Source organism: Oryx dammah, unplaced genomic scaffold (genome assembly GCF_014754425.2).
Source record: "Oryx dammah isolate SB20612 unplaced genomic scaffold, SCBI_Odam_1.1 HiC_scaffold_16, whole genome shotgun sequence".
Classification (NCBI taxonomy): Eukaryota; Metazoa; Chordata; class Mammalia; order Artiodactyla; family Bovidae; genus Oryx; species Oryx dammah.
The window spans coordinates 15,309,045-15,331,928 of NW_024070200.1; the positions used below are offsets into that span (position 1 = coordinate 15,309,045).

The 22,884-nt window shown below is 39.0% G+C and overlaps 1 protein-coding gene across 1 annotated transcript in view; it reads left to right on the forward strand.

The window, feature by feature from the left end:
• The window catches only part of FSCB (fibrous sheath CABYR binding protein), a 2,810-nt gene extending 1,815 nt beyond the window's left edge, over positions 1–995 (forward strand). The window contains exon 2 of the mRNA XM_040256699.1: positions 1–995. This exon is cut by the window's left edge and continues 5 nt beyond it. Coding sequence (XP_040112633.1) covers positions 1–995 — 995 coding nt within the window.
• Positions 996–22,884: the final 21,889 nt, after the last annotated feature.

Consider the following 22,884-nt stretch of genomic DNA (forward strand, 5'->3'; position numbering starts at 1 on the left):
TTCAGTCTCCACCAGCTGAGGAGTCCCCTGCAGGAGAGCCCCCAGAGGTTCAATCTCCACCAGCTGAGGAGGCCCCTGAAAAAGAGGCCCTGGAAGTTCAGTCTCTACCAGCTGGGCAGGCCCCTGCAGAAGAGCCCCTGGAAGTTCAGCCTCCACCAGCTGAGGAGGCCACTGAAGAGGAGGGTCTAGGATTTCAGTCTCCAGCAGCTGACAACACCCCTGAAGAGGCCCCAGAAGTTCAGTCTCCACCAGTTGACAAGGGCCCTGAAGAAGAGGGCCAAGGACTTCATTCCCTACCAGCTGAGGAGGCCCCTGCAGAAGAGGCCCCAGCTGAAGCTGAGCCTCCACCAGCTGAGGAGGCCCTTGCAGAAGAGGCCCCAGCTGAAGCTGAGCCTCCACCAGCTGAAGAGGCCCCTGCAGGAGAGCCCCCAGAGGTTCAATCTCCACCAGCTGACGAGGCCCCTGCAGAAGAGGCCCCAGAGGTTCAATCTCCACCAGCTGATGAAGCCCCTGCAGAAGAGCCCCCAGAAGTTCAGTCTTTACCAGCTGACGAGGCCCCTGCAGAAGAGGCCCCAGAAGAAGTTCAATCTCCACCCACTGAGGAGGCCCCTGCAGAAGAGGCCCCTGCTGAACTGAAGCCTCCATCAACTGAAGAAACTACTTCAGAAATGGTCTCTGGTGAGAAACAGCCTTCACTCACTGAAGCGCCCTTTATTACACCAATCTCTTTAGAAGAAACCTCTGTTGAAGTTCTGCTTCCGCCATTTGAGCAAACCTCTGCAGATGAGGCTCTGGTAGAGAACGTGTCTCCAGTGGAGCAGGCCCCAGAGGAAGCAGACGCCCTGGTGGCAAAATTAGGATCAGGGAGTTTGGATGATAAGCCGAAGTCTGAAGGGCCTTTAGATAGGGATACTCTTCCTAAAGATTCATCAGATGCCAAGAATGAAGGGGTTTCTTTTGAAATACAGGGTGTCATCCATATAGAACTGAAATAGGGGCCGCCTCCTCAGCTGTCTGATCTTAACTAAGTTAACAATCAGAAACCAGGAGGTTCTGGGAAGTACGTACGTAAGAAAATGGTAGGGGTATTTGAAGGTATTTGGTGAGAGCTTTGTGAAGAAGGAAGTGAATGGAAATACTAAGACATGGAGTATAGTTTGGAAAATGAGCAATAAAAGCTAGTGATTTAAAATTACTCTACTATTTTTATTCAAATCTAAAGTGGAATAAAACATCTATTTTGAAATGAAGTAATTTTATAATTGAAAGAGTTAAAATATCCTTTTGACACTAAATTCTGTTGACAAGGGTAAAATATTCTCCACAGTCATTTTTTTCTTTTCCTTTTTTCCACCTGTGCTTGTAGTGTAAAAGGCATTTTCTTTTCTGCAGTTCTCTCATCAACTTTAAGTTTCTTGAGTTTTGGTCACACATCTAAAGTTATGGAGTGTTTTCCTTCTCCTTAAAATTCATCATGTCTATTATTCTCTTTCTATTTGGTTCCTTCTGAGATATTATTTCTTTTTTGTTTTCGTTTCTGTCTTGCACATTTCGCCATCTGGATAGGACACTTCCTTGATAAAAATCTTCAATGAAGCTAACAGTGGATTAAGTATTTTTAAAAGTATATAATCATAAATAAAAACATACTGAGATAGCCTTGAGGCATATTCCTATTTAGTTTTTTACATTCCAATTTTATTGAGATTTAATTGACATATAGCACTGCTGCTGCTGCTAAGTTGCTTCAGTCGTGTCCGATTCTCTACGACCCCATAGACGGCAGCCCACCAGGCTCCCTCATCCCTGGGATTCTCCAGGCAAGAACACTGGAGTGGGTTGCTATTTCCTTCTCCAATGCATGAAAGTGAAAAGTGAAAGTGAAGTCACTCAGTCGTGTCTGACTCCTCACGACCCCATGGACTGCAGCCTACCAGGCTCCTCCGTCCATGGGATTTTCCAGGCAAGAGTACTGGAGTAGGGTGCCATTGCCTTCTCCGGACATATAACACTACGTAAGTTTAAAGTATACAGCATGGCGATTTGACTTAGATACATCATGAAATGATTACTGCAATAAGTTTAGTGAACATCAATCACCTCATATAGATATAAAATTTTAAAAAATGAAAAAAATTTCCTTGTGATGAGAACTCAGGATTTACTCTCTCATAAATAATATGCTACAGTATTAATTATATCATTACTTTATATCCTTAGTTTGTATCTTTCATATCTTTTGACCACCTTTATCTAATTCTTCCTTCCCCCACATTCCACATCTTATAACCAGAAACCTGATCTCTGTTTCTAGCAATCAGTTTGTGTGTGTGTTTTGTTGGGTGGCTTTGAGTTATAACTGACCTGCAAAACTATATTCATTCTTGGTATACAACATAGTGACTCAATATTTCTATACATTGCAAAATGATCATCACAGTAAGTCTAGTTACCATCTATCACCATACAAAGATGTAATATAATTATTGACTATATATCTCACACTGTGCATTTCATATCTGTGATTCATTTATTTTATAGCTAGAAGTTTGTACCTGTTAATCTCCCTCATGTATTTCTCTCATTGCCTCAATACCCTGCCCTCTGGCAACTACCTGTTTGTTTTCCATATCTATGACTCTGTTTCTGTTTTGTTATATTTGTTCATTAAAGAAAAATTCCTTTGTTTTTGATTGAGATATAGCCAGTGCAAAATATTATGTGAGTTTCAGATGTATGATATAGTGATTCACAATTTTTAAAGGTTATAGTCGATTATAGTTACTATAAAATCTTGGCTATATTCACTGTGTTGGGAATATAGTTTTTATAAAATATTGACTATATCTGTAGCTTATTTTATCCATAGAAGTTTGTCTTAACCCCCCACACTTATCTTGTCCTTCTGCACTTCCTTCTCCTCCCTGGTGACCAGTAGTGTTTTCTCAATATTTGTGAGTCTTTTTTTGTTGTTGTTGTATTTACTAGTCTGTCTTATTTTTTAGATTCCACATATAAATGATCATACAGTTTTGCCTTTTTCTCTCTGACTTATTTCACTTAGCACAATACCTTCCAAGTCCATCTATGTTATTGCAAGTGCACCCATGTTCTGGCAAAATTTAGTCCCTTTTTATGACTGAGTAGTATGAAATGGCAGCCCACTCCAGTGTTCTTGCCTGCAGAATCCCAGGGACGGCAGAGCCTGGTGGGCTGCCGTCTATGGGATTGCACAGAGTCGGACATGACTGAAGCGAACTACCAGCAGCAGCAGCAGCAGCAGCACCAGTATTCCATTGTGTACGTAGGTATGTATGTATGTATGTTTGTGTATATATGTATATATACACCACATATTTATCCATTCATCTGTTGATGGACACTGAGGTTGTTTCCATATTTTGGCATTTATAAATACTGCTACTATGAAAATTGGGGTGCATGTATCTTTTTGAATTAGGAAGTTTGTTTTTTTTTCAGACATATACCCAGGAGTGGAATGGCTATGTCATATGGTAGTTCTATTTGTAGTTTTTGAGAAACCTTTATGATATTTCCTATAGTGGTTGCACCAATTTACATTCCTAGTAACAGTGTATGAGGGTTTCTTTTTCTATACATCCTTGCCAACACTTGTTGTTTGTGTTCTTTTTGGTAATAACCATTCTGACAGGTGTGAGGTGATATCTCACTGTGGTTTTGATTTGCATTTCCCTGATGGTTAGCAATGTTGAATATCTTTTCATGAACCTGTTGTCCATCTGCATGTACTTTTTCTTAAAAAAAAAAAAAGCCTATTTAGTTCATTTGCCCATTTTTTAATTGGGTTGCTTGTTTTTTTTTAAAAAAATGTTTATTTTGAGTTGTATGAACTGTTTACATATGTTGGATATTAACCCCTTATTCATCATATCACTTGAAAATATTTTCTCCCAATCAGTAAGTTGTCTTTTCATTTCATCAATGATTTTCTTTGCTTCACAAATGTTTTTAAGATTAATTAGGTCCCATTTGTTTATTTTTGCTTTTATTTCCTTTGCTTTAGGAGGCAGATCCAAAAAATATCTTGCTGTAACTTATGTCAAAGAATGTTCTGCTATGTTTTCTTCTAGGAATTTTATGGTTTCCAGTCTTATACTTAGGTCTTTAATCCATTTTGAGCTTATTTTTGTGTATGGTGATAAAGTTCTAATTTCATTCTATGACATGCATCTGTTCAGTTTTCCCAGAACCACTTATTGAAGAGCCTGTCTTTTCTCTATTGTATATTCTTGCCTCCTTTCTTGTAGATTAATTGACCATAAGTTTTTCTTTTTCTTTCTGGTTTCTCTGTCCTGTTTCATTGATCTATGTGTCTCTTTTTGTGCCTCTGTTTTGATGAGTATAGCTTTAGTCTGATATCTAGGAGCATATTTTCTTCAGCTTTGTTCTCTTTCTCAATATTATTTTAGCTATTTGAAGTCTTTTGTGTAACCATGCAAATTTTAGAATTATTTGTTCTAGTTTGGTGAAAAATGCACTTGGTATTTTGATAGGGATTGCATCAAAACTTTGTTATTTTTTATGTAAAAATAAGAAGTTTAATATTTTAATTTTAAATAGAACACTCACAAATCAAGAAGATATAAATAAATAGAAGAAAATGAGCAAGAGACAAGGAAGAGTGTTTCATAATGGAAGAAGAGTGACTGAGCAATAAATATATGGAAGTACATGCAACTTTAGTAATCAAGGAAATATAAGTTACTGTTGGGAGACAGTATTTTTAGCTAATTTAATGGACAGAATGGTTTCTTTTTTAAAAAATAAACGATATATTACTTCAGTATATAGTATTAAATAATCTACCTGATTATATGAGTAAAAACAAGATTGGATCCCTACCTATCAGCACATTAAAAAGATAATCCCAAAGAATTCCCTGGGAGTCCAGTGGTTAGGACTAGGTGCTTTTGCTCTGAGGGCCTGGCTTCAATCCCTGGTTGGGGAACTAAGATCCCACAGCTGGCATGGCATCCCCCTACAAATGATTCAAAAAGAATTAAATATTAAATGCTAGAGGTAATACTATAAAAATATTTGTAAGATATGTTAAAATTTTTTCATGATAAGAAAGGACTTTTTGAATTTCAAAAGCACAAAGCATAGAGGGGAAAATTTGTTTAATTACATTACGTTAACTTAAGAATTCATAGCCAGAATGGACTCTGAACAGAATTGTTGTTATTCTTGTTCGTCATTGTTTCTGACTCTTTGCGACCCCATGGACTGCAGCATGCCAGGCTTCTCTGTCCGTCATTATCTCCCAGAGTTTGCTCAAACTCATATGCATTGAGTCAGTGATGCTATCCAACCATCTCATCCCGTCACTCTCTTCTTTTGCCTTCAACCTTTCCCAGCATCAGGGTCTTTTCCAATGAATCAGCTTTTCTCATCAGATGGCCAAAGTATTGGAGTGTCAGCTTCAGCATCAGTCCTCCCAGTGAACATCAGGGTTGATTTCCTTTAGGATTGAGTGGTTTGATCTCCTTGCTGTCCAAGGGACTCTCATGAGTCTTCTCCAGCACCACAGTTTGAAAGTAACAATTCTTTGGCACTCAGCCTTCTTTAGTCCAACTGTCACATCTGTACATAACTACTGGAAAAGCTATAGCTTTGACAATATGGGCCTTTGTCAGCAAAGTGATATCTCTACTTTCTAATATGCTGTTTGTCATAGTTTTCCTTCCAAGGAACAAGTGTCTTTTCATATAATGGCTGCAGTCCCTATTCACAGTGATTTTGGAGCCCAAGGGAAAAAAAATTCTGCCACTGTTTCCAGTTTTTGAGTATCTTGACTGAGATGAAAATTTTCCTTGGTCACTGCCAGTATATTAGAAATTGCTTTAGTCTTTTTAACTAAATGTACTTTCAGTTTCCAGCACGAAATCTGGCATACTTGCTGAATCCATGAAATGTTTACCAAAAAGGTTGTCTCTTGCACTTTCAGCCTCTGTAGTTGTAGTGTATATGAGAACATGAAGACAGAATTTGTTATGATCTTTTCTTAATATACTATTTTTTAACTTAATTTTTAAAATATTTCATATTGGACTAGAGTTGATTTACAGTGTTGTATTAGTTTCAGGGGATACAGCAAAGAGATTCAATTATCCATATATGTATATCTTCTCTTTTTCAGATTCTTTCCCATATACATTATCACATTGAGTATTGTTAATCTCTACCTCCTAATTTATCCCTCCCTATTTTCCCTTTGTTAACCATAAGTTTATTTTCCAAGTCCGCAAATCTCTTTCCGCTTTGTAAGTTCATTTGTATTTTTTTAAGATTCCACATATAAATGATATGATCTTTGTTTTTCTCTAACTTCATTTAGTTATGATAATCTCTAGTCCATCCATGTTGTTGCACATGACATTATTTCATTCATTTATACAACTGAGTAATATCCTATTGTATAAATGTACCGTATCTTCTTTATCCATTGACCAGGTGGCTGTGGGTTTAGAAGACTTTAGGCTGCCTGTCTGCCGATGGGTGGGGCTGTGTTCCCGCTCCTTTGGTTGTTTGGCTTGAGGCATCCCAACAATGGAGCCTGCAGTATGCTATGTGGGACCAAGTCTTGGTGTCAAAATGGTAGTTTGCAGGAGAAGTAAAAGTTGCTCATTTTCACTTCGAGGAAAAAAAAAGTCACTTCCGACTCTTTGCGACTCTTTACTGGCTGATTCTTTACCGGCTGAGCCACAAGGGAAGCCCCAGGAGAGATCATGCCAATTAGTACTCCTCAGTCCAGTATGTCTCACTTTGCTTTCCTGGTGGTTCAGATGATAAAGAATCTGCCTGCAATGCAAGATACCTGGGTTCTATCCCTGGGTCAGGAAGATTCCTTGGAAAAGGGAATGGCTACCCACTCCAATATTCTTGCCAGGAGAATCCCGTGAACAAAGGAGTCTGGCAGGCTACCTACAGTCCATGATGTTGCAAAGAGTCAGACATGACTGATCAGCTAAGCACAGTACGTCTTGACACCAGTGTCCTTGTCCTCACAGTGAGCCACTACAGTGAGCCACAGCTGTCGCCTGTCTCCCCAGGAGACTCTCATTTTGTGGTTTGATGATTTTCTTCTGTTTTATGCTTGTGTTTTCTCTCTCTCTCTCTTTTTTTTTTGTTGTTAACCTACTGTATGTTTTTGATTTGTGGTTATCCTGTTTTTCAATTATGTTAATCCATTATTATATCTACTTGCTTTAGACTGGTAATCATATAGGCTCAAACACATTCTAGAAAAAGATCTACATTTCTTACTCCCCTCCTCCACATTTTATGATTTTGATGTACTTTTATATAATCATTTTTATTCTTTTGCTATTCATTGTAGTTATCCCCACTTTCATAAACATTTTTTATTTTTTAATCTTTGTAGTGGCTTATTTAAGTGATTTACTTTCCAATTGTAATTTTCTCTTTCCTATAGATTCTTGCTTATTTTCTATTTAGAGAAGACCTTTCAGTATTACTTTTAGGCTAGGTTTAGCATTGTTATATTCTTTTGTTTTCATTTATTTTTAATTGGAGCATAATTGCTTTACAGTGTTGTGTTGGTTTCTGCTGTGCCACCATGTAAATCAGCTCTAAGAACACATATATCCCCTCCCTTTTGAGCTGACCCTCTAGGTCATCACAGAGCACCAAGTTGAGCTCCCTGTGTTATAGAGCAGTGTCCCATCAGCTATTTACTTGTCTGAGAAATTCTTTTTTTTTTTTTTTATTACACAAATCAAGCTTATTTTTATTTTTTTCTCTTTAAAAAAAATTTAATTGGAGGTTAACTACTTTAAAATATTGTATTGGTTTTGCCATACATCAACATGAATCTGCCACAGGTATACATGTGCTCCCCATCCTGAACCCCCTTCCTCCTCCCTCCCCGCACCATCCCTCTGGGTCCTCTCAGTGCACCAGTGAAACAAATCGCCAGTCCAGGTTTGATGCATGATACTGGATGCTTAGGGCTGGTGCACTGAAAATTCTTTATCCTTCTATTCTAAATGATAATCTTGCTGGGTAGAGTATCCTAAGTTGCATGTTTTTCCCTTTTAGGACTTTGAATATATCTTGCCACTCCCTCTGGCCTGCAACTTTTCTGTAAAGAAATCAGCCGATATCCCTTTTAGCTAACTCTTTGTTTTTCTCTTGCTGCATTTATTTTTTTTAAAAAATTTTATTTATTTGGCTGTGCCAGGCCTTAGCTATGGCACATGGAATCTTCGATCTTGATTGTGGAATGTGGGATCTAGTTTTTGCCCAGGGATTAGACCTGGGCCCCCTGCATTGGGAGCACAGAGTCTTAGCCAGTGGACCACCAGGCAAGTCCTCTCTCTTGTTGCATTTAGAATTGTCTCTTTAACTTTTGCCATTTTAACTATAGTATGTCTTATTGTAGGTCTTGTTTGAGTTCATCTTGTTTGGTACTCTCTGTGCTTCCTGCTCCTGGATATCTGTTTCCTTCTTTAAGTTTGGGAAGTTTTCAGGCATAACTTTTTCAAATGCATTTTTGACCCCCCTTTCTTTTTCTTCCCCTTTTGGGATCCCACTTATGAATGATTGTCATGCTTTTTATTATTGCTTTGGTCTCATATGTTGCTTTCATTTTTTTCATTTGTCTTTCTGTCTTCTGTTCTAATTGGATAATTTTCATTATTCTATCTTCCAGGTCACTTATTTGTTCTTCTACATTATTCAGTTTGCTCTGCCTAGGCTTTAGTTCAGCTTTCATCTCAGCAAATGAGTTTTCTAATTTTACTTGGTTCCTTTTTATAGTTTCTAGTTCCTTTTTACAATAATCTGCATTTATATCAATAGTCTTTCTTGATTCCTTCATTATTTTTTATTACCTCCTTTTGAACCAGTGTCTATTAGAGTGAAGAGGACTGTTTCATCATTTGTTCTTTCAAGGGAATTTTCTTAATCTTTTAGTTGGGAGTGGTTCTTCTGTTTCTTCATTTTACTTATTTTCTCTGACTCTATGAGTTTAGGGGAAACAGTTATATACTGTGGTCATGGAGGGTTGCATCCCCATGTAGCCTGTGTGTGTCTAATATTTTTGGTGCAAGAGCTGTTTATCTGGTGCATTTTTCCTCAGCCTATGCTGGTTGTTTCCCCTTTGATAGAGGGTATGACTGCTCTGGTGACTATAGCCTGCCGTGGATATCGAGAGAGGCTTCCTCTTTGCTCTGTGATTGTCACAGTCCTAGCAGGGGCAGGTTCAACTCCCCAGTTGTTGGTGTACAAGGCCCCAGATTCCCTTCTGAGCTGTACTGTGAGGTAGGTGGGACTGGAGCATTCCTGCTGGGAGAGGAGCCACTGAGCCTTCCTCTGCAGGAGCTTTCCACTGGGAAGTATGCACTCTGGTGTTGCCTGCCACCTGTTGTATGGGCTGACAAAGTACACTCTTGTTGACACCACCCTCAACCTCTCCTCAGTCATGGAAAGGCAGGCAGCAGGCCCTGGTGTAGTCACAAAACCACCTGCCCAGATCCACTGAGTCAGGTACCAGGATCACAGTAGTCACGCACCTGGACCCACCTTAGGAGCTACAGAAACAGCCCAGACTGTGACCCGGCCCATAGGTGCTAATACTGGACTAGCCTTAGCCACAGGTACACGAGTATTCTGTTCAGATGTCCCACAGGTGCTGAGTTTAAACTGGTCCTGGTGGTGGTGGCATAAATCTGTATATTGTACAACCATGTGGGAAGAGAGCTCAAATTTCAACCCTGCCTCCATGTATGGGCAAGCACTTGCCTGCTCCTTGAACTTGCAGAGGTGGAGCTGTGCTCACTGTGATTGAGAATGAGGCTGCTGTGGTGTGCCTTACCCCTCCCTTTGAGTGCTTGCATTAATAGTGAGGCTTCAACGATCAACCTCAGCTCCTTTCTGCACATACCCACAGTTGTACGTAGCTTGGGCCATTCTCTGCCCTCTTCAGGTTTCAGCCAACCCCAGTCCTCTCTCCTTTCTCTGTGTGTGTCCTCTGAAGCCTGTATTTCAGCACCCAGCCCCTGCACACACTAACAGACTTGTCTGCCCGAAGGGGGCACGGTCCCTTTGTTCTGGTCTGTCTCTGTTCTGCTTGCTGCAAGATGGCTGCTGCACTCTCCTCTGAGCCTCTGAAGCTCCCTTTCTGTTCCAGCTCATGTCCCCGCCAGAGAAGGGGCTTCCCAGGGCAAGGGAACCTCTTCTCTTTCCCAGCTCTTTCCCAGCATACAAGCTCCCATTCCAATTCCTTTTTTCTTTCTCTTTCATCCTAGCTGGGTATGTGGTGATCTTTATTGCAATTTGAGTTTTATACTATCATCTGCCAGTATTCACCAGGTAATCTGTGAGAAGCATTCCACATGTAGATGTATTTTTGATGTATTTATAGGAGAAGGTGAGCTCCATATCCTCCTGTTCTGCCATCTTGACCTGGCCCCTCAGAGCAGATCCCAAGATTTCTTTGTGAAGTCAATTACACACAATTGAATTGGCAAAACTAAACATATCTCTGTGAATGTGGAGATGTTGTAGTCTCCTTTTATAATGGCATATAAGTAAACACTTTAAAATTTAATAATAAACTCTTGGTTATTAGAATGGCCATTTAATTTGACACAAGAAACTTCTTTTGAAATGCTTTTATTTGTTAGTTTCTATCATAGGATTTGTATGTGTAATCCCATTTATGCCTAGAAAGAGACTGAGGGAAGTGTTATATAGTTGAATGGCTAATATTATTGTTGATTTAGCTAGGCTATAGTACCTGTTCTTTAATCAAATACTTATCCAAGTGTTGTTGTGATGGTATTTTGCACTTGTGATAAATAGCTGTAATAAATTGTCTTCAAGTAAAGGAGACTACCCTTGATAATGTGAGTGAGTCTTTTCCCATCTTTTGAAGGGGCTTAAGAGCAAAAATAGAAATTTCATGGTGAGGAAATTTTGCCTCAAGACTGAAACATTGGTGCCTGTCTCTGTTTTCAGCCTCCCAGATTCTCGTACAAATTTTGGGCTCAAGACTGACACGTGAGTTCCTGCTGGCCTACTCTGTGATTTTAAACTTGCCAGCCCCACAATCATGGGAGCCAATTCCTTCAAGTAATTCTCTTTATACATATACATGCAGCTATGATAAAAGATACCATATGTATATATATATATCAATATATATATCTATGTCTATATTTGCATCTATCCTATTGACTCTGTTTCTCTGGAGAACTCTGACTTTAACTTTAACTCTTGTTAACTTTGAGTCTGGGATTATGGGTATCATTTTTACTTTTTCTTTGCTATTAAGCACATTGTCCTCAGTGAACACTGCTGTTTGAGTAAAAGAGCATAAACTTTGTTTGATAGCTCTCTAACCACTTAGACACTGCTAAGAATTCTGAAAATTAAATTCCAACAATAAAGGGACATGATTTCTGCAGTAAGAAATTATAACTTTTGACTCTCCTAGAGAGGTTTTCGCTTGTTGGAACAACCCAAATTATGTATTTGAAGTTTTAAAAAAAATTTTATTGGAGTATAATTGCTTTGGGCTTCCCAGGTGGGCTAGTGGTAAAGAACCCACCTGCCAGTACATGGGCAGAGACAGATGCAGTTTTGATCCCTGGATTGGGAAGATCTCTTGGAGGAGAGCATGGCAACCCACTCCAGTATTCTTGCCTAAAGAATCCCAGGGACAGAGGAGCCTGGTAGTCTATATAGTTCATGGGGTAGCAGATTCGGACACAACTGAAATGACTTAGCATGCAGGCATAATTGCTTTACAATGTTGTGTTAGTTTCTGCTGTACAGTGAAGTAAATAATATATAAATAAATATATATGTATATATGAACACACACACACGCACACATATGTCCCCTCTCCCTGAACCTCTCTTCCACCTTCAATCCCACCCCTCTAGGTCATCACAGAACTCTGAGCTGAGCTTCCTGTGCTCTACAGCTGCTTCTCGCCAACTCTCTATTTTACACATGGTAGTGTATAAACAGTGCTGCTCTCCCAATCTGTCTCAGCTTCTCCTTCCTCCTCTGTGTCCGCATGTCCATTCGCTATGTCTGTGTCTCTATCCCTGCCTTGCAAACAGGCTCATCTGTACCATCTTTCTAGATTCTGCACATATATGTTAATATGCGATATTTGTTTTTCTCTTTCTAACTTACTTCACTCTGTATGACAGGCTCTAGGTCCATCCACATCACTACAAATGACCCAATTTTATTTCTTTTTATGGCTGAGTAATGTTCCATTGTATACATGTACCACATCTTCTTTATCCATTCATCTGTCTATGGACATTTAAGTAGCTTTCATGTCCTGGCTATTTTAAATAGTGCTGCAATGATTATTGGGAAACATGCTTCTTTGGAGCTTCCTTAAAGAACTAAAAAAAAAAAACCAACCACCATATAACCAGCAATCCCACTACTTGGCATATACCCTGAGAAAACATATTTGGAGTTTTAAACAAATCTTGATATTTTCCCCCTAAAACTTGTTTAAAAATGTTATGGAAATTGAGAATCAGAAAGCTCTATGGCAAACCCTGTGACTATGGGTTTGAACTGGCATAGAGATAAAAAACAAAACCTCCAAAACCCACCAAAACAAAAGCAACAAAGAAAAACAGATAAAATGTGTAGTATCCAAATAATATCACATAAATTATATTACCATATTGCTGGCTCATTTCCTTTACTTTTGAGGTTTTTGAACTAGCAGGTGAGGAAATGTGTTAGACTTGAATCCTTTCACCAAGATTTGATGAGATTTCTTTTGATGACTGGAAAATATGGAGAACTCTGGGCTGGATATGACTTGATTGAGATGTTGCATTATTCAGCTTAAATGACAAAGTCTTGAACTGATGTGTTGTTTGTGGGGAGTGAAAGGGAAATGGATTTGAGATTTATCATGAAGACAAATGTGAGTGTTAGTTGCTCAGTTGTGTCTGGCTCTGCAACCCCAAGAACCCCAGCATGCCAGGCTTCTCTGTTCATGGGATTCTCCAGGCAGGATTACTGGAGTGGATTGCCATTCCCTTTCTCTAGAGGATCTTCCTGACCGAGGGATCAAACCCTGGTCTCCTGCATTGCAGGCAGATTCTTTACCACTTGAGCTACAGGAAGAAAGAGGAATTTCACATGATTTCTAGTTTGGAAATCTAGCTATATGTATATTCGATTCATTAAAATGGGGATACAGACACAGAAACACATGTTGGGGAAGAGGAGTTAGGGGTGACAATTTCAGATTAGGACATTCTGAACTTTAGGCACTTATCTGACACACAGATGGAGTTATTTATTTGGCAATGAAAAATGTCTTCTATAGCTCAGGAAGCACCCAAATACCCATTTGATGAGTAACAGCCACATTTAGCTCTAAATAAGTGTCGAGAATTTTAGTTGTGGTAAAGAAAAAGGGACTATTAGGTATCTCAGAGATAAAAAATGTATTGAGGAATAGTTTCAATATGGGAGAGAATGGATATACTTCTGTGGTAAGATGAAAATGCTGGTAGAAAGGAATATGTTGAAGCTATATAGAGGGTGTAATAAAAGAGAACATAACAGGGGGAAAAACTGTATCAGAGGGCATAATGAAAAGAATAGTTGAGGGAATGATATTCAGAGCACCTGATTAATGTAAATAACTATCTTAGAGGGCTTCTTCCTCTAAGACATGAATAAATAAGGAATAAGTATAGATGTTGGGGAGCAAGGAGTTAAAGCATCAAGCCAGTGATTCATTTCTGCCCTGGTCTGCCTTTGCTTTTACCATTATGTTTACATTTACAAATCTGAATGTAGAATACAAAGCAGTGACTGAGAATAGTCTCTAATATCCACAGAAAGGGAAATTTACTGATGACACTTCTCTCTACAAAGTCCATTTCCAACATTTCTAAGGCTAGTATTTCCACAGAGAGGTCAAGTACTATCTCCCATGAAGTCCTGTCAGACTTCTACTAGTTTGTAACCAAAAATCAGTGATTGCTGCTGCTCTGGGATGTGTTGGGCTGAGCTTAGTTTTTAACATGTTTTTCTTTTAGTTGTGTCATCCTGTGAAAGGATGCTGCCCTTTCTGTAAGCTTTGATCACAGATCCTGATTTTTTGGTATTCTCTTAACCAATGTTTCCCAAACCTGTCTATGATGTGATGAGTCATCTGAAGACACATTCTTAGGTCTCACCTCTGGAAATTCTGATTCAGTGTCTCTACTAGGGCAGGCATGATAATCGGTATTTTCAACAAGGACTGCAGATGACTCTCTAGATTAGCAGTTCCCAGTGGTGGCTTCTAATTAGCATCATCTCGAGAGTGATCACACATAAAAATCCTTAAGTCCTAGCCCATACATATTGATTAAAAATCGCTGAAAAAGGAGCTTGTGAAATACGTATTTTCAGTTTCCCCAAAAGACTGTTGAGTGTAGCCAGTCTTCAGATAAGGAGGAACATTTGATTTAGGCCTATAGGAATGGTGGCCCCATTAAATATAGGAAGAACAGTGATATCTTCAGAAAGAACCAAGATGAAATCCTCCTGAACTGATGTCATTGATAAAAATTCAGTTTGACTGAGACTGTGATATCTCTAGAGCAGGATTTCTCAACCTTAGAATTATTGACATTTGAGGGTGGATGATTCTTTGCTGTGGGAAGCTTCCCTGTGCCTTGTAGAATGTTTATCAGCATCTCTGGCTTCTACCCACAAGATGCCAATATTATCGCCTCACACTTAACCACAACTAAAAAATATCTCTACACACGGCCATATCCCTGGGGGTACAATCACACTCAGTTAATACCACTGTTCTAGAGAAAGGTTAGAGCACTGATTGTAATTTAATCAAACTTTGAAAAGCTTTATACTATCGATAAAAAGGGCTCCTGTAATGACCTGGTCTTTTATACTGTGGCCTCTCTGGATGTCGCAGGATATGGTATATACTCTCAAGCTTGATATTGGTGGGATATGTATGCTTCCAAATACAGAAAAGATGGGATATTGTTTCTTGAATTTAAGATATCTGTAGGTTAGGTATCGTAGGACTCTGGCCTGGACATTGTGATTTAGACCAATTTATCATAATTTTCTAAAAAGCCAAAATGTTGATAATAGGATAACACTTCTAATTTGCAAAAACCTTGAATATTTGGATAGCTGATATAGGCATGGCCTTTACATCTGTCTTCACAGATATAGAGTATTTTCTATCAGAAAAAGCATTAAGTATTGTACTTGGAGGTATTTTTTTAAATTAGGTAACTCCCAATTGTAATAAAATACATGATAGATAGAATAGTAGTATTTAAGAAAGATTTAATAATTTGCTTATTTTATCTTTTCTTTCTTTTTTTTTTTGGAGATTTTACCACAAAGGGTAAACTCTTAGTTAAGGATTGCTATTTACATGAACTTAAATAATAGAGATCGTTTTTACTCAGTGTTAGCAAACTATGAGGTTTGAGTGTTCCTAAAACTGCTCTTACATTTGAGACCAATTGCAAATTTGAAGAGACTTTCTAAGACATCCTCAGTTTTGATAATTCACCCGAAAGTTCCACAGAACTCACTGAAAATTATTATAGTCACAAGTATGGCTTATGAGAGGGAAAGGATCTAGTCAAGGGTGGAAACCCATAAGGCAGAGTCTGGATAGGTTCCAAATGGGAAGCCTCTTTTGTTCTCTGGCTATGTTACCCTCCTTGCATTGATATGCGACATAAGCACATAGTATTGCCAACCAAGGAATCTCATCCAAGTTTCAGTGTTCAGGTTTTCATCTGGGGCTCCATTGCTGCTGCTAAGTTGCTTCAGTTGTGTCTGACTCTGTGCAACCCCATAGATGGCAGCCCACCAGGCTCCACTGTCCCTGGGATTCCTCAGGCAAGAACATTGGAGTGGGTTGCCATTTCCTTTTCCAATGCATGAAAGTGAAAAGTGAAAATGAAGTCGCTCAGTCATGTCCAACTCAGAGACCCCATGGACTATAGCCTACCAGGCTCCTTGTCCGTGGGATTTTCCAGGCAAGCATACTGGAGTGGGGTGCCATTGCCTTCTCCCCAGAATTAACTGATTGATTGATTGCCCATATGTTTGATTGCAGATGCTAGGTTGCAGATGCCATGTGACCCAACTATCACACCCTAAAACATGTCTGGCCTTTCTAGCATAGCCAGCCCCTCCCCTAAACAAAGATACCCCTATCAGGTATGACATAGATTGTGTTCCAAAAGTTGAATGCAAAGTCAGATCTGTTTTTGGGCAAAGCCAAATTTTTTGCTACACATAGTTGAGCGATGGAAACTTATATAGGCTGAGTTTGACATATATGTGTGTAAATTATTGAGGATTCACTATGCTTCAGATGTTTTTACACGTATTCTTTTCTAAAATCCTTACATTAGCTTATAAACAATTGACTCAGATTTGAACTTATATGTTGTATTATTATTATTTTAATTTTTAAAAATTTAAACAAGTTTAAAGTCCTCCAGTTTAAATAGTAGCAGGATTTGTCTGTTATTATGCAACATATGTCTTACCAACCTGAAGTCTTCCATTTTCTAAGACCAGTATTTCTCCAATCCTTTCCATTATTCAACTAAAAAATTTAACTTTTAAATTAAAAAAATTTAATTTAATTTAAAATTCTAAATTACCACGAGTAACCTGATCCAAATCACAGAGCCAGTACTTAATAAGCCAGGAGTCAAGCCTACTTATTTAGGTCCTGTGATTTCCCATTATTTCAAAGCTGTATGATGTCATGGAAGGTAGTATTCATAAGACCCTGGAATTGGCTTAGAAGACACAAATAGCCTTTGGAAAATATTTCCAGTGAGTTGTGGAGACTCAGAAAATGCTTAGAAATATTTCTGGTAGCCTGTCATGATAAAGGAAATTGAGAAATATGTTTTTGTGTCTAAAATGAAAGTCCATATGACAAACCAAAAATTTTGTTTCAGCCAATGGTTCATGATTTTCTTGTTATTGACAGACTACTTTACCATCTGAATTTGAAAAAAACATTATGGGTCATGATGGTCCCTTTTTTTCCAAAAGAGCACTGTCTTACTGACTTCTTAATTGCCAAGAATATATTTTTTTGTCCTTCTACTGACACTTGAGTACAGTAACATCAGGAAGATTATTCTAGGTTATATCAGTATTACAGAACATTTCTTTTAAATATAAAAACTGCTAGAACTTGGAGAATCATTTGTGACTTTATAAAAAGCTCTTGGTTGTACTCTTTAAACAGTGATAAAATTTGCATATTACTTGTCAGACCAAAATGAATTTCATTTTATAAGAGCATTGTCTTCATCTCCTATTCTCCACATAATCTATGATTATTTTCTCCTTGTATAGTTTTATAGTTAAAATTATTAAAATTATTATGGCCTATCAGTCCTAGTAGCTGTTGAATGACTTGAATAGTTTTAAGACATGCAATACAGAGGTTTATTAATGGGCAAATAATCCCTCTAGGTTAAGCTGAAAAAACTAAATCATAATACAGTAGTCCCCAAATATCTTAGATCATAAACAATAGAGTTGGAAACCTTCTTGGTGAAAAGTGAACTGAGCTTCTTTGAAATGTCTAATTCTGTGAGCCCCATTTATCACAGCCTTTTTAAGAAATACTTTTCTCAGATAAGTAGGGCTCACTGAACCCTGCCACAAGCAAAAGGCATACATTAGGCATTAATATGAAGGTAGTAATAATCATACCCTGTGTTGCATAGTTCTTTGCATTTTCCAGAATGTTTTCAAATATATCTAGTCAACAAGAGAGAAGAGTAAAAAGTTGTCATTCAGACTTTTAGCTGGTTGTCTTTGAGGCCTACTTCAGTGTCCTGTGGTTGTTTCGACATAGGGACATTTCAGAGAAAAATATGTTTGGCCTCCTGAAGGGGTATTCATTGTAGTTACCATAAAACTTGTGTTTTGTATCCCAAATCACAAAATTTTCCTTAGGTTGAATTGTCTCTCACCAGTAAGGAAGGAATACAGAAAGAAAAAAATCTGTAACCAACAATATCAGTGATAAAATGAAGAAGTAGGGTTGAAAATATTCCTTAGCAGTGGCTTTAAAATTCTGGTTCTGGGATCAGATCCACTTGAGTGATATTGGGCATTTATTAAAAATACAGAATCACCAGAGATGGGACTCAGCAAATCTTTGGTTTAATAAGTGGTAGCAGGTTATTCTCATGTGTACGCATTTTTCAGAACCATTGTCTTAATGAGTCACAAAACCTGAGAATTCATTTTAGGGAGCAAGTATACACAACTAGTGAGGATCTGAAGCTAGGGGGTAGTCAGTACAGGCATGAGAATAATTGATATTAAAATTAGGAGGGCTAGAACATGGGGGTCACCTCTGTTGAGATGGAGGGTATCCAAAAAGAGCTATATATATCCTATGCAACTGAGGGACATCTAGGAGAGGAAATTGGCAGATCCACATGGGATCATCAATAGGGTTCCTATTTCTTACCTGCATAGGGAGCATAGGACAGGAGCCTCAGCCTTCTAGGCCCATGGTTGATGGGAGATCTTGAGAAAATTGTTTGTGTTGAGACACTGAGAAATCACGGATCTCACTGAACTTCCAGGGACTATAAGGTGATGTAGAAACTTTGTATAACATGATATACCCTATTGCAGGCCATATAGTTTTTAGGACTTTTCTCCCTTTCTTTTAAACTTTTAACACTAAATTGTATGTTTGAATTCTACAAATGCTAGGGTGTCTAATAGATATGTTTCCCTAAATATCTAGGTAGGGGATCATACTAAGACATATAACAATTTCTCTTTGTTGTCATGTAACCCAGCTTCATCATGCTTTTGGCTGAATGTTTATATACATTATATAATGTGATTTCATAGCTCTAAAATTACACCTTATAGAAGCCTAGATTTGGGGGTATTCTTTCTGCCCTCTTCTGATGCCTATGTCAGAAGCTTTCTCTATCTCCTTTATACTTTAATAAAACTTTATTAGACAAAAGCTCTGAGCGATCAAGCCTCGTCTCTGGCCCCAGATTGAATTCTTCTCCTCCGGAGGCCAAGAATCCCGGCGTCATGATTCAACAACAATCTTTCATCTTGGGGGCTCGTCCGGGATCCTCAGGACAAGATGGGAGCTAACAATTCCAGCCTCACTCCTTTGAACTGTGTCCTGAAAAACTGGGATAGATTTGATCCCCAGGGCTTAAAGAAGACACACCTGGTCTTCCTATGTGATACTGCATGGCCAAGGTATCCATTGGAGGATGGCGAACGGTGGCCGGTTGAAGGGTCTCTTAAGTATAATACTGTTATACAATCAGACCGGCTCTGTAAGGAACAAGGGAAGTAGGTAGAAGTAGCATATGTGTTGCCCTTTTTCTCTCTGCGAAATATGCCAGACTTATGTCCTAAGGGTATAGATTTGAGCGTGAAACCTTCAGCTCCCTCCTGTCCTCCTACTTTGCCCCCGTACCCAGGGCTCCAAGCTGAGCAAACTGAAAACCAGAGAATCCCCCTTAGAAGGGTTGCCTTTGTCTCAGTGGAAATCCACACTGAGATTCAAACTGCGCACATGGAGGTCCAAACAACTCCTGTCTCAGTACGACCTCAGACTACTCTGGTTTCAGTAGAAACTCAGACCATCGAAGTAAGAGATGAGATGGAGGACAGGAGACAAAGAGAAAAAGAAAAACATGTTTCTCCAGTCTATCCCTGGGATCATATGTGCAGAGCAGCCAGAGAGACTGAGGAAGAGCCACACAAGCTGTTGCCTCTTCATGAAACACCCACCGGGAGAAATAATTAGTCTATGAGAGTTAATAAGCCTTTTTCTTATCAAGAAATACAAAGAATCAAGGAGGATCTGGGAGATTATTTAGAGGACCCAGAAAAATATATTAGAGCTTTTAAAGGTGTTGCTCTGCTTTATGACCTTACTTGGAAGGATGTGATGTATATCTTGGGACAAACGCTGACTCCCGACTCAAAGACTCGAGTTTTGGGAAAAGCAGTTGCTTATGGAGATGAATGGCTTGGTAATGAATCAGTAGAGAAGAGGGAGGATGAGATAGCAGTCCTCCCCACTGGGAATCAGGTGGTCCCAACTATAGAACCAGACTGGGACTACAACACAGCTAGAGGAAGATGGGATCAGAGTCATTTTATCAGAAGTACTCTTGAAGGACTCAGGCAGGTGCGTTCTAAGCCTTTAAACTATAGCAAATTGGCAGACATAGAACAAAGGCGAAGGAAGCTCCTGGTAAATTCCTAGGTAGACTAAGAGAAGCCCTTCTCAGATTCACTGAGATTGATCCCAAAAGTGAAGAAGGAAAAGTGATCTTAAAAGATAGATTTCTTAAACAGCCAGAGAAAAATGCCCAGGGGGACCCAGGTGAAAAGGGATGGGCTTGCTATTACTGTGGAAAGGAGGCACCTCAAGCGGGATTGCCCTCAGGCATCTAAGCCTTCCCTGCTCCATGTCCGGTCTGCAAAGGACCACACTGGAAGAGAGACTGCCCTCAGAGGCGTAGGTCTCCAGGGTCAGACTCTCAAGACAATCAGGACTGAAGGTGCCCGGGGGTCCCCACACAAGCTCCCATCCTAATTACACCTGAGGAACCTCAGGTATTAATAATTGTGTGTGTGTGGGGGGCAATCCATCAATTTCCTTTTAGATACTGGGGCAACTTACTCTGTGCTTACTGAAGCCCCTGGCCCACTTTCTTCCCAATCCGCTTCCGTAATGGGACTGTCTGGACTACCCAAAAGGTATTATTTTAGTTATTCTTTATCTTGCAACTGGGATTCTGTGCTATTTTCACATGAGTTTCTGATCATGCCAGAGTCTCCCTCACCCCTTTTGGGGAGGGATATATTGGAAGGAATGATGCTAAAGCTAAAACTCCAGTACTTTGGCCACCTCATGAGAAGAGTTGACTCATTGGAAAAGACTTTGATGCTGGGAGGGATTGGGGGCAGGAGGAGAAGGGGACGACAGAGGATGAGATGGCTGGATGGCATCACTGACTGTCTGAGTGAACTCTGGGAGTTGGTGATGGACAGGGAGGCCTGGCGTGCTGCAATTCATGGGGCCGCAAAGAGTCGGACACGACTGAGCGACTGAACTGAACTGAACTGAACTGATACTGAGCAAGTTCTATGCCTCTGTTTTCATGAATATGGAGCCCTCCCTTTCTCTCCCTTTAGTTGAACAAAATGTAAATCCTAGAGTATGGGCCGATGGAAAATCTGTGGGTCGAGCACAAAATGCTATTCCTATAGTTGTCAAGCTCAAAGACCCACACTTATTTCCACATAAGAAGCAGTATCCACTGAAACCTGAGGTTAAGGAAGGGTTAAAACCCATCATCGAAAATTTAAAGGAACAGGGACTGTTAATTCCCTGTAATAGTCCTTGCAACAGTCCTATTTTGGGTATAAAGAAATCAAATGGTAAATGGAGACTAGTTCAAGATTTACGTATAATAAATGAGGCTGTAGTTCCTTTAAAAAAAAAAAAAGAAGAAGAAGAAGCCTAGATTTGACTACATGAATGCAGTTTCCATGGACTGGGGATAAAGATGTAAGAGATTAGTTCCTACTTTTAGAATTCTTACTGGAGTGGGGGAAAAATGAATAAATGCACTATTACTATACAATATGATGGGGAACTGAAAGAGGTTAGTGCAGGTCACCATGAGCTCAGAGAGGAGAGATTACCAGGTCAGTTTGGGGACGGCATAGGGAAGGATTTATTATTTATTTATTTATTTATTTATTTAAAAAAGAAGACTTTTATTTAACCTTTTGAACAAAAACCTGCTTATAAGTCAGACACTTCTTGAATTTGTGCATGAGCTACTGATGGCATAAAGGCTCATTTGCCCTTAAAGAACAAAATTTGAGCACAAGGAAAGAGAACCTTTCCTGGTACAAGAAAGCTCTATTTAAAAAGCGTAGCTCTCTGTTTAAAGAGTAGGACTGGCAAGGGCCTGTCATCGGGCCAGCCAAGAGGATAATATGCAGAGACATTGAAATTCAGTGGGACAAACACCACCCTTTGTTGGCTTCCGCACTCCAACACATACACAGAGCTCACACTAAAGTTAGAGAACTCTATCTAATTTGGAATTCAGAAGATGGCCAAAAATAGTTTATTGTTATATTCAGATTTATTCATGGCTTTCTAGTTTGGTGTAGATAACGTCACTGCTCTAAATCCAGCCATTCATCAACATTGGTCACTATTCCATCACATGCCAAGGTGTGTGTGTGGGGGGGGGTGTTAATAAACAGATTTTAAAAATGTGTTTAACGCAGATTTTACAGGGCTTGAAAAAGCAAAAAGGTTAGGGATACATTTTGGAGTCGGATCTTCTCCTTTAACCCTGCTCTTCATGTTCATTATTTCAATATTTTGGTTTTTTAAATTACAAAAATAATAATGTTTATTATAAAAATCATGTTAAGAGTAAAAATTTAAACTAAAGCTTTGTTTCTGTCTGTACTACTTCCTTGAGGAAGGCACTGTTAATATGTTTCTTTCAAACTTTTTGCTATCCATTTGCAAATATACAAATGTGCTTTTCTCTGTGTGTATGTATGTATGTTTTCCTGCAAGATGCTCTTTTTAAAACTTGGTTAAATATCAAGAGCAACTGTATATGTTAAAAGCTATAAATACTCTCAATTTATTTAAACAGTTAGATGCACGTTATCCATGTGATTAACCTTTTTAATGAGGAGATATCTGAAACAAAGGGATATGCTAAGGAGAGAGGTTTCCTAGGCAAATGAGGTGG